General features: G+C 45.6%; 4 protein-coding genes across 4 annotated transcripts; 2 read left to right on the forward strand and 2 right to left on the reverse strand.

Moving 5' to 3' along the window:
* The first annotated feature begins 877 nt into the window (after positions 1-877).
* On the forward strand, positions 878-2,196 carry PV09_05305 (uncharacterized protein). Its single transcript, XM_016358794.1, has 2 exons — positions 878-1,025; positions 1,360-2,196. The coding sequence occupies exon 2, from the start codon at positions 1,360-1,362 to the stop codon at positions 2,047-2,049; it is 690 nt and encodes a 229-aa protein (XP_016213413.1). The 5' UTR covers positions 878-1,025; the 3' UTR covers positions 2,050-2,196.
* Positions 2,197-5,164: 2,968 nt separating this feature from the next.
* Positions 5,165-8,230, reverse strand: PV09_05306 (uncharacterized protein). The gene is made up of 4 exons (XM_016358795.1): positions 7,177-8,230; positions 6,449-7,121; positions 6,305-6,399; positions 5,165-6,253 (listed from the first exon to the last, which is right to left on the reverse strand). The coding sequence occupies exons 1-4, from the start codon at positions 7,534-7,536 to the stop codon at positions 5,642-5,644; spliced, it is 1,740 nt and encodes a 579-aa protein (XP_016213414.1). The 5' UTR covers positions 7,537-8,230; the 3' UTR covers positions 5,165-5,641.
* Positions 8,231-8,336: 106 nt separating this feature from the next.
* Positions 8,337-9,623, reverse strand: PV09_05307 (uncharacterized protein; the record flags this gene model as incomplete). The annotated part of the gene is made up of 5 exons (XM_016358796.1): positions 8,337-8,821; positions 8,866-8,965; positions 9,022-9,152; positions 9,205-9,336; positions 9,389-9,623. 5 exons carry the CDS (start codon positions 9,621-9,623, stop codon positions 8,580-8,582), a joined length of 840 nt encoding a protein of 279 aa, XP_016213415.1. The 3' UTR covers positions 8,337-8,579.
* Positions 9,624-11,030: 1,407 nt separating this feature from the next.
* PV09_05308 (uncharacterized protein) lies at positions 11,031-11,570 on the forward strand (the record flags this gene model as incomplete). Its single annotated transcript, XM_016358797.1, has 4 exons — positions 11,031-11,223; positions 11,285-11,293; positions 11,368-11,451; positions 11,536-11,570. The coding sequence occupies 4 exons, from the start codon at positions 11,031-11,033 to the stop codon at positions 11,568-11,570; spliced, it is 321 nt and encodes a 106-aa protein (XP_016213416.1).
* Between the last annotated feature and the right edge of the window lie 64 nt (positions 11,571-11,634).

The following is an 11,634-nucleotide window of genomic DNA, read 5'->3' on the forward strand; positions in this document are numbered from 1 at the left end:
GGATTCTCTGCCGCCAGTCCTTCTAAGGAAAGTGACAAGACATGTATTCTCACGTTAGAAGACAATCACTGCGAGTAGCAACGCAGGTCAGGGAGTGTTATCTGTTGATGTGATCCCAAATTGGCAGGAGTGTCGGGCAAATGATTAAGTTTGGAATCTCCTTTGATGGCCTCATGACTTACTTGCTGATCTTTACTGGAACATTGCATCGATCTAGCGCGCCTAGAAAGCAAAGAGAATTCATGCATAACAGAGATATACACGTCGTCAGTACAAGCTGCTCGTTTCCTTAAATTCGGGTCTCATGAAACGGTAGATCTGATGAAGAGGACAAAAAAAGACGGTCATTGGTGGGGCAAAGTCTTGGGAGTATTTCGCACGAGTTCCGTCTTCAGATAGACTTGAGCTTGGGCTTGCTAGTGCAAGACACCATCTGCCGAGGAAACAGTCCGCTGCGCACTATGTAGTAGCTTTGGAATGCAGCTCATGAAAACGAGGTCCTACATGGTCCTACCCTTCCTAGAGTCGAGGACTGCCGATACATGGGGAAAAATTCGTCCGTTCAGCTGCTTCTACAGATAGGGTACAGAGTCTGAACACTGGGCCGCATCGTCCTCATTTGTTTCTTTTGCAAGCACTGAATGGTTAACATTCACTGCGTCTACGGTAGAGAATGTTGAAATGCCATAGGTCCGGATGATTTCAGCAAGATGCTTAGAAACTAAAGTCACAAAGCCTTGTTCGTCACGGGTCAATCAACGGACTTGATCAAAAGAAGGAGGTTGAAATGGATCGGGTCCAAGCGATGTCTTGGCAAGCTTGTTTCCGCCCTGACGGCCAAGCATTCTCGAGCATTTCGCATTCTCTCACTGGCCAAGTCAGAAATCGCTACAGTCTCATGTCAAATTCGATCATCTCAACCTTGTATTGACGGATCACTTGCTTGTTCCACGCGACCCACGTTTTCTAGCGGATCGACATCTGGCTGCACGGATGCTTTCTGGGTACAGCGTTGTTCAGTAGAGGTCAGTGTGTGCGACCTCAAGCTTGTGACAGAAACACGTGTTTCTCTCACCCTTCTCTTCAGCGCACTGCTGAGGCCACGGCATTTGATTCAGATGCAGTAGAACTCTTTATGAGAACGTTAGAATTGTCTGGACAATGTAAGCAGGCCAGCAGGAGGTCAAAAGTAGCTACAGAGCATAGGCTTTTCGCTTATCTTGGCGTGGGAGCGACCCCTGGCCTGCATCTGAAATTGCGCACATCCCATGTACAGGGAGCGGCAACTCCACGATGGTTACTCCAGCATGGCCTCATGCAACCACATATCGCCAGCCAGTGCTGATACTTCCTTCTTAGATGTCAGCGATGACCGAAGGCAACAACCTTCCTTATGTGTACAAAAGGCTTCGGATGTCCTACTTCCGTCCGGTATCCCAAATGCGTACAATCTTAGCTGCCACCTTAATCACCAGCTTGATTGTTCTATTCCTCTATGTTAGCGAGTCACCCTTGGCAGCCTCAATTCGAAACATGGCTGGCAACCCTCCTCAGAAAGCTCTCGATCCTCACATCTCACAAGCCCATCTTACTCTCGAACTCAAGGAATCTGACCACAAAACTTTTCCTCCAACCATCATGGTTGTAGCCACAAATCTTCACGAGTCGACCACCGTGACTTTGCTTACATGGGATACGCCCTTCGATGATAAGGCACTTCAGTTGGGCCTTTTTGAGATCAAAGATTTGCAAAGTGGTCACGTTCTTCCGTCCCTGGGTCTCAAATTAAACCGGAAACTTCCGCCGCCAAAGGAAGCGTTTCTAGAGATCGAACCGCGTCGTGCAATTGCAAAGGAATTAGTACTTGATGGACCTGGGGTGCAACTTGAGCAAGGCCGACTTTATGAAGTTAGAGCGAAGGGAACTTGGAAAGCCGTCTGGCAGGCAAATGTAGCCGACATAGGATACAGCAATTTGCAAAAGATGGGCGGTGGAACTGGAGTTTTGAGTTTCGACTTTGTTAGCAACGTTATTACCATCAAGGCATAGGACCCTCGCACGTTAAAGTTAAATATTGAGCCTTGTACGAGTTATTATATTTATCATCAGAAGAGCAGAGACCAACCGGGCCTCCCTTTACTGAGACTGGTCCTTATGTAGTATATTCAATAAATGTGTGCTGACGAAGTTCTCTGGGCTTGGAAATTCTTAAACATGCCATGGTGGATGCATCAAATGTAAACGCGTATTCTAGAAGATGATGTTCACGGCTAGAAGACATCACATCAAAATGCTGTAGGAGTCCAGGTTTGCTATTTTCAACCCTAAGTCCTCTTGAGATGGCAATTCTCTGGCAAGTATTTGGTGCTCCTAAAGCAGCTTTCGTAGCAGGTTGTCCTAAGTTCAGTAGACAGTCTCTTGGTACTGGAGTCCTCTCTATACTGGTGGTATACAGGATCATCCCGACCAGTGAATATTTCATACTAGAGGATATTAGCAACACACCGGCGTCTTAGTTTCTGATATTTGTAACAGTATTCTTTCTTAAAGAGGGTTTCAATCACGAGGAGATCCTCTGCGCGCAACAACGATTTATGACAGTGTTACCAGACTTACATGGTATGAGTTTTCTTGAGTTTTTTGTTTCAACCTGTATGTGCGAGTTCCATCCTTTCGATATACTTTACTGAGAAAATACTTGAACGTTAATTCCCACTATCGTTTTCCACTGCCATTAAATAGCCCGAAATCCAAAGAAGGGAGCTCCAGATAACTGAGCAGCATTCAAAAAAGAAGGAGGAGGTAATCAAGCACAAGCTTATTCTCCTGGAGTCAATATATTTGACACAGTTCATGACAGAGTCCAAAACGAACTATTCAGACGAGAAAACGAGCTCGAAACGTTGAACAACGTACATTCATTGAGCAGCCAACGAAGGGTAGACGGACTAGTGGGCGTACCTTAGAGGGAATAGATTTCCTCGTTTAGTGAAGCCCAGGTAGAAGTGCCGCCCAGAGAGTGACGTAAAACGCTCTCGATCCCCCTTCCGCGAAATCGAGACGGTCCGAGCAAGCGTCCCCGATGTTTTGAATCTTGGCCATGGAGCATATCCAGAGCCAAAAATACTCTCATACAGAGCAGATTGAGGAAAGAAAGGCTAAAGGATCACAAGCTGGCCTCTCGCACACATCGCCGGAACCTTCTTTTAAACTATTAGAGACACCGGTTGATAAACCAGATAGTATCACTTCAAGAAGCTCGTCTTACTTGGTGGATCCAAAAAGGAATCTGGTCGTCTACAGAAGACCAGTTGATGGATCGATTCCGATTGTCGAAGATGCGCAAGCAAAAAGGCGATCCCCGAGCTGTAAAATCTTAAGGGGATCGATGGCTTCGAGCTCATCCTTGGGTGGTAGCGCATCGCGAGAGCGAAAGAGTGCCCCGTTTAGACGTCAACTATTTGAGAGGCAATTGAAGAAATGCGGTAGCATCTTAGATGACCACGAGCTTGGTACTACTCCACAAGGTAAAGAGCTTTGCCAAAAGCTGCTAAATGGATATCAATCGATTCCTAATGACACTCTTTTCTCTGATGACAATCTAGTTAAAAACGACGGGCAGACGGTTAAAGGGCGAGAACGAGACAAAGGTCGTTCTCCGTCTCTCCGAGGTTATTGTACCTGCAGCAAAACTACTCACCGATCAAGAAATTGGACATATTTCTATTGTTAGAGAAGGCAACAACGTGTACTGGGAGTTCTCCATCCCAATCATCAACCCTTGTGGCACTGGTTCCTCCCGTCGCGGACCCCGACCACAGCCTGACTTTACATAGGCATTTGACCAAGATGTATTTGATCAGGAGCAGCTGCGAATGCTACAACCGTATCTTGGAAACTTCTTACTGATTCATAATTGTTCTCAGCTACACTTCAAATGTCTTTTTCCATTTCTTACCTGTGAGGTCAAGTGCGGAAATGGTGAACTAGATGTTGCCCAACGAAAGAACGCCCCTTGTTAGTCCGTGTTTTACTAGGGCTTTGTAAAGCTTTTTCCAACTAGCTGGGCGAGAGCAAGAATTGTACCGCGAGATCAACAGACTTTCACTATCGCATGATGAACGGCAAGTGAGAATTTATGGTCATTATCTCTTTCTCAACAGAGCCGATATACAGATTTATCGACATCTGATTTCTGGGTTAATTTTTGCACCGTCCGGAGATGGAGACCAAAGGTAGAAAGCTTACAAGTTCGTCAAAAACGCGCACGATCTGTAACTTCCCAAACACTTTGAAAGACTTTGCACCGTCATCAACATGATAGCCAAGATCCTGGACATAGAGCAAGAATTGAGCTCCTTGCACTCGGAATTATCACAATCATTCGAGGGCAAGAGTCTAACTGATGTGGATGACATAGCAGAGATCAAAAAGAGAGCTCATCAAATCACTGCTGGGGTAACAATTCGAACAGGATCCAGCAACAAGTCCACGGACAAGAAGAACTCTTATAAGCCTGGATAGCGCGATGCTTCGTCTTCATCAATCTGTCAATTTGCTAACTTAATAGCTTATTCTGTGATGATTCAGATGTTTTAAAAGATATCGACGGCATCTTTGGATAGACGTTAATATTAATTAAGTCAAGACTAATGATATGCTTGCCTTTCTTAGCGATATCTTTATAGAGTCTAATATTCATTCTTTAACATACACTTCTGCTCTCTTTAGCTTTATCAGTGTTTTTGGCATTGCGGATGTGACTGTCATTCTATTTCCGTCACAAAATTGCTTCAAGTGAAATACTCCAAGAACTTCACGTGAAGTAAAGACCGAGAGATTCAACCATCTCTTTCAGCGCTGTAACCCAATCTAAGGTAGCATATAAAGGTAACGATATTGAATGAAGAGAGACACGTGCACGATCAGCATCCGCTAGAAAGCAACTGTTGCATGATATTACCGTGTTTTTCACGATGAATTAGTCCAGGTCTAGTTATCACTGGTACTCGTGACCAATATCTCGAAATTCAGGTCAGTTGAGCGAGCAGAATGGTATCTCTTATACGTCACAGACTAATCCTGTGAAATCAACTTTGGTGAAACATCATGTAGTGAATCATGTTGAGTCAATCCACTCGAGTATATATTGAGGATGGATTCTCCATGATCGAGGGCCAAAAACTGCTCTAACAATACTCGACTACATCAACAGAAACACTCAACAACTTCCTTCTGAAAATGTGCGAAATAGCGAGGATAATCTATACTTGCGGCTGCAGGGTCGATACGGCTGTCACAATCTGCAAAGGCCAAATCTGGCCAGCACAATGCCCCAACGTACGCTATCCGTACCTTCAAGCACTCACGCGCTGTCAAGACTGCCAGCGACATCCAGTTATTAGGGGCTAAGACGGAACAGTCCTACGTACATATGCAACTCCGTACAATCGCTTGGCAAATGGCGAAGACGGAGAGAGATACAATCAGCAAAGTGATAGAAACTCAAACCTCAATGAAGATTGATCAATGATTCAAAACTGTATTTGGCTCCAACTAAGCAATAAGGCAATGGTCTAGTTCGTATATGATCCATATGAAAAACTGTTCCATGTCATTAAGCCGTAGTACATGTTCGTCGTTATTGAGCATGTTCGTTGTACACAGAACCCATTCTCTGGTCACTAGGTCGTTCTTTGCGAATGTCTCGTGCGCCAGGGGTCAGAGCAAGTCTATCAGCCGTGACTAGGTCTTCCCCCTCTGGTGGCATCCATGACGAACTTTCTCGCGGCTTGACATGCAAGATGTACATTGTGTCAATTTCTTCCAAGCTCTTGCCCTGACTTTCGCAAAGAAACAGGTAAACGACCACAGCACCCAAGAAACAGCATGACGCAAAAACGTAGCCGTAACGGTAGTCGATAGCACCGGTAATGAATGGCGTGAAAAAGGATATCAAGAAGTTCCATATCCAGTTTGCTGCTGTTGCAATCCCCATGCACGCTGCACGGTAACGCGTGGGATAAAGTTCTCCTACAATGGCCCAGATGATGGGACCCCAGGTCATGGCAAAAGCTGCGATGAAGAGACATGCAAACACAATCATGGCAGTCCCCGCACCGGGCGTGTTCTGTGGGTTTTGCTGATCAAGACTGAAGTGGCCAACAGACGCGAAGACCATGAAGCAGACGAACATCCACAGGCCACCAAATATGAGGGACTTGCGACGACCAAAATGTTCAACAACATAAAGCTAGTGGAGTCAGCGACATAGTGGAATCAGCGTGAGAATGTAGGGACTTACGCCAAAGAACGTGGTCCCAAAATTTACGCCCCCAAGGATCATGGATGTGACATAGCTGTTGTTAATTCCGGTTGAGGTAAATATTGACGTTCCGTCTTAATTAAGTTCAGTGGTCATTCATATAGAGATTCTGGTGAAACTTACAGTAGAAGAAGAAGTTGGCACCGGTTAGTTGTTGGAGCGACTGCAAAGCAATCCCAAGCAACACACGATAAAGCATGCGTGGCCCGGTGAAAATTTCGTAAAATTTGTGTTTGCCGCCTCCAGCCTGCTCTATTTCAAGTTTCTCGCGAATCTCGCGCAACTCTCGTGCGACTTCTCTGTGGTTTTCCGGTACACCATAACTCAGAGCTAGGGTCTTCTTCGCATCCTCGATTTTGCCATGGCGATAATCCCAGCGAGGAGACTCTCTCAGAAACATGATTCCTACCATCATAATTACAGGCCAAATGAAGCCGATACCTAGCGGTAATCGCCATGCTCGACGGCTCCGCTCCGACTCCGTACCGAAGTTGATGCAGTATGCAACGAAGATTCCTAGCGTGATAAACAGTTGGTAGCAGGATACTAATGCACCTCTTACTTGCTTTGGTGCAGTCTCAGATTGATACATCGGGGTTAAGACACTAAGCCCACCGACCCCAAGTCCTGCAACCCATCTGCCGAGAGCTATTTGATACCAGACCGTTGTGGTTGTGATCTGGACGATGACTCCAACGCAAAAGATGAGATTCCAGAAGACGATGCTATAACGTCTACCAAACTTGTCTGCAACGGGTGCTGCAATCAATGCACCAAATAACGTTCCAATGGATAGCTACAGGTGTGAGCCATTATCGCCTTTTTTATTTCGGGAGAAAAAGAATACTTACCAAGCCAACTATCAGACCAGATTTCCAATTGGAAAAAGAAAACTGACCATTGCTTCCGCGGTCTCCGAAATTGTCTAGAAAATTGGGCATTTCAAGAAAGCCTGAAATTTGACCTGTGTCGTAGCCAAAAATCATGCCACCTATCGAAACAATTATACCCATTGCAAAGACTCGCAATGTCAAAAGTCGCACTGGACGATCATCGAGAGTATGTCCCACTTCTTTTTCCAGGTCTCGCGTTTCCCCAGAGTCGTTTGCAGCTACACTAGCGCCCTGACCTGGCGTAATTGTTCCGTCCGTCTTTCCATCGCTGTCCGATGAGACTTTGTGTCCAGCTTTGATCTTCTTCAAGATATTCATGGTGAATAGAATCGAAAAAAACACATAAAGAATAATGCTTAAGATGTATATGCCAGCTTATCGCGTCTTATAACTTCAATAGGGCTGGATGCTGGAAATTAATTAAGTCCAGAGGAGATGAGATCCAGGCTTGCTGATAAGGGCGTGGAATTCCTTTGAAGGCCACGCGATCCCCGGATATGACGACAATGTTGTGGATTATCTAACGGTTCCCACATTCCGAATATCCACATGTTCAATTCAGGTGATAAAATATGGCCATTGCTGCTTGAAGTGGGTCATCCTCACTCGGTGTAATTCGCCTCTCGCGGCGATCTACGTACCAAAGACCAAAATTGGCTGTGACGTCGACGAACGGCTTTGCTGAAAAATTTTCGACCGCAAAAGGTTACGATCACAGCAATAGAATGCTTCAATCTGTGCTACATTAGATCGTACCACTCAAGGATATATATTAATTGTTTGTTTTGAAGATATTCCAAAGGTTTGAGTCGTGTCGATAACCTCGTAACCAACGCGTGAAACATCCATTGTGATACGTCATTGCCGGAGCGCGTGTTCGGTGCGGCAAAGTTCCAAGGCTGGATGTTTCATGGCTGACGCTGCCAGGCCCGAAGTGTCCACTTTGCAAATTCCCTTGCCGTGCGTTCCGATCATTTCAACAACTGAATGGCTCTTTGACGCGAGAACAAGGAATGGCTCGTTCAGTATAAAAACCTTGGCGAGAAAACTGCCGCTTATATTTGGTCCGTCGGATTAATGTCGGAGCAAACTTCGCTCCACTTGCAATCACGAACACTGCGCTAGCAACGGTACAGACGAGCTGGTTAACCAGCATTTTGTATTTCGATTAACAAGCGCAATTCTAGTGCTTTGTCCCAATCTGAAAGGCATTTCTGTCATCGACGTGGCAAACTTGAATCCATGAAACACCCAGAGATATCCACGTCTTTTCTCTATCGCTGCAAAATCTGTCCGTGGTGCGTTGTTTTGCATTACAGTGTGTATACATCACCTCATGTTCACATATAGAAGGCAAATCCTTACGGTATCGTTGAGGAAATGTACTGTCCAGGCTCGGGAGGTTGCAAAAAGTCCGCTGGCGGCGTTTCTGGTAGCTGCCTCGCCTCAGCCCACTTTCTAACATCTTCAAAATTGCGGCAAATATGCTTAGTATTAAAGTCCACAAATGCCTTTGGAGACGTCGGATCCCACCAGATCTGACCCATCATCCCAACATCCACAGTGCACATCAATTGCTGGCGAAGAATGTCGAGACAGTGAGCTGCTCAACCGTTAACGACATCAATCTAAGTTCCGAGCACTTACTGATGTGCGACTTGAGAATCTGATCGTCATTTTTGAATGCGCCTTCGCCTAAGGCGTGGTAATATTCAAAGTTGAAGTACAGTGCTTGCCTAAGGAGGTTCTGATACGCCTTAATGCCAATTACCTCGTACCGCGAACATGATGAAAGCTACCTACCAGGCAATGTAAATGATGCAGACCCTCAACATTTGCGGGATAGCCACCTCCATATTTTGAATTGATTTTTACTTGTTCGGATGATAAACCTGAGGGGTCTGACTCCTCAGCAGGCACTCTCAATGCTCGATCTAGTCGAAGGTTAGTCCGCCAATAGATACTAATATGTATTCGAAAACTTACAATCAACCCCGAGCGACCTCCAAGCTGCATCTACCTCTGGTCCAGCATCTTGTCGAAAAACGGTCTCATGAAAGAAAGAACCGTTAAATTCTACGACTTCGAATTTAAGGCCAACATCTCTGATAAACGGTGCTAAGGTGAACAGCCGTAAGTATCGAGACACGATCCTGAGCTGGAAACTCACAATATCGAGCTGTCACTTGTGTTGCAAGAGCGATTGGATCTTTGCTCCAACGTATACCCAAAAGTAACCCAACAACGGCCAGAGTGACATGGGAGACAACTAAGACTGCGATCTTGGTGGGAGACCAGCCTTTGTGAGCCTGGATACGCGAGCTCCAATCGCGATCCGATGATAGCAATGACTCTTCAGCATCACCCTTGTAGCTGCTGGCAGAATTGCTCTTTATAAGCCACATTAGGGTATACGTCAAGACTGCGGATAACTGAGAGAGTGGGAAAATAAATCCCAGGTTGTCTACTCTGACTTCAACGCGGTCAGAGCCCAGCCAATTCAAGGGAACTCAATTTTCCAGTCCTCGACTCCACAATAGTCAAATTCGAGCTTTTGGGGGCCGAAAAGAGAAGGAAGATGTGGATAACGCAGAGAAAGTTCGATTCATCGATTCAGAAAAGTAGAGTTCGGCATGATTGGGATCGCACATGGTGCCATAGCTTGGACGGTCCAAGCTTAAATGCACTATTGGTCTAGACTTGAAGACGATCGCGTGTTCATATGCGGCTACAAACCTTTCAGCTTGGGAGGCTAAATTTGGATGGTGACAGAGCCAGACTATGTTCATGTCGGATGCACATTAAGCGAATAAAATCTTGGTACTGCTAAGGTTCCGGTTTACATTGAAAATGCATCCATAAGCTCCAATCATCATTCTTCTGTCCTTATTTAATGAGTTTTTCTTTGGTTGCATGAGTTTAAGATACAGTCATGGTCTGTCCTCTCATGCGTGCACTTGCCAGAGCACCAGAAACGCAAAAGACAAGCGTAGTATGAATCGTCACAAAGCGGGGACAAACATCGAAATCCAGATCGCGGCACAGAGCTGAAATGCAGCACAGTTCCAAGCGACTTGGCATAAAGCTTTCCTTGACGTACAGCCCTATAGCGCGGAACCGCCAAGGCAACTCACATGTGGCATCAAATCATAGCGGAGAAATACTGGAACTATAAAGCTTGGCCGGCTTTGTCCTGTGAGCTACACGGCAAGCACCGTGAAGCAAACAGCAAACTTCGTATCCGAACCGAGAAGCGAAGACTGGATTGCTACAAAAATACAGTGGAAAGAAGAAAATCTTGGACGAAGGTCGGAGGGACGGATGACCGGTTCGCGGTCAGCACTTAAAGAGCTCCCAAGATGCAGGTACAAAAAGTACTCTCGGCCAGTTTACTCTTGGTCGATCAGCTTCTCCTCTGAGTTTCTCTCTCGTCAATACATATTCATACATTCGGCATCATGCATATCCATAGCATTATTGTATCCGTCGTCGCTTGTTCCGGCAGCTTCGTCTCCTGCGCACCAATTGATGTCAAGGCTCGCGACGCAGCTGCGAAGCCTGGATATGGAAGTAAGAACCAATATGGAGCACCCTGAACAAAGTTGACGAGGAGATAGCCTATGGAGACTACGGAGGTTCGAATATGTTAATGTCACGGCCTGCGTCCCGTCCACTGATTTCAGCTCAGCCTATGACATTCCCTCGTACGAGAATTATAATGGAGCGCCGACCGAATATGGGTCTGTCCTAACTTTCCAGTCTTGTTTGAGCGTTTGCTGATCTTCGTACAGTGAGTTCTTGTACCAGAAGATATGCGAAATGAGCGAAACAATTGTCTTTCGCTACGATCTTCTGCTTATCAGCCCATATCTGTGGCTAATCAGGACGAACCACCAGGAACTTATGGCGACTACGGTGCTTACAAAAAGGAAAAACGGGATGCTGAAGCGGCTCCAGCTCCGCAACCCGCTCCTGTAGCAGCGGCTGAGCCCAAGCCTCAATATGGTATGAGATTCCCCATTGGGTTTGAGAAGTTGAAGGACCTGCGTCTGACAAGTGGAGACAGGCGACTACGGTACGGGCCTCAGACATGTTAGACTCCAGATCTAGCTAATTTTCAGGCAACTATGGCACTTATGATATTCCAAGGTGCGGCCCTTCATGACCAATGTTTGATCTTTTTCTCATCCCAGGTCAGCTACGAAAACTACGATGGAGCTCCTACTGAGTACGGTAAGTCTCATTGACCTAGATTCTCTACAATGCCTACAATCACAAAGCCCTTGATTTGAAAACCGTTGCTGATAAGATCTGTAGGAACGTACGGCAACTACGGGTACGTGACTTTTTAGTTTTTTTTTTTTTTTTTTTTTAAAAAAAAAAAAAAAAAAAAAAAAATTTAAAAAAAAAAAAAAA

The sequence above is a fragment of the Verruconis gallopava genome (genome assembly GCF_000836295.1).
Source record: "Verruconis gallopava strain CBS 43764 unplaced genomic scaffold supercont1.16, whole genome shotgun sequence".
NCBI lineage: Eukaryota > Fungi > Ascomycota > Dothideomycetes > Venturiales > Sympoventuriaceae > Verruconis > Verruconis gallopava.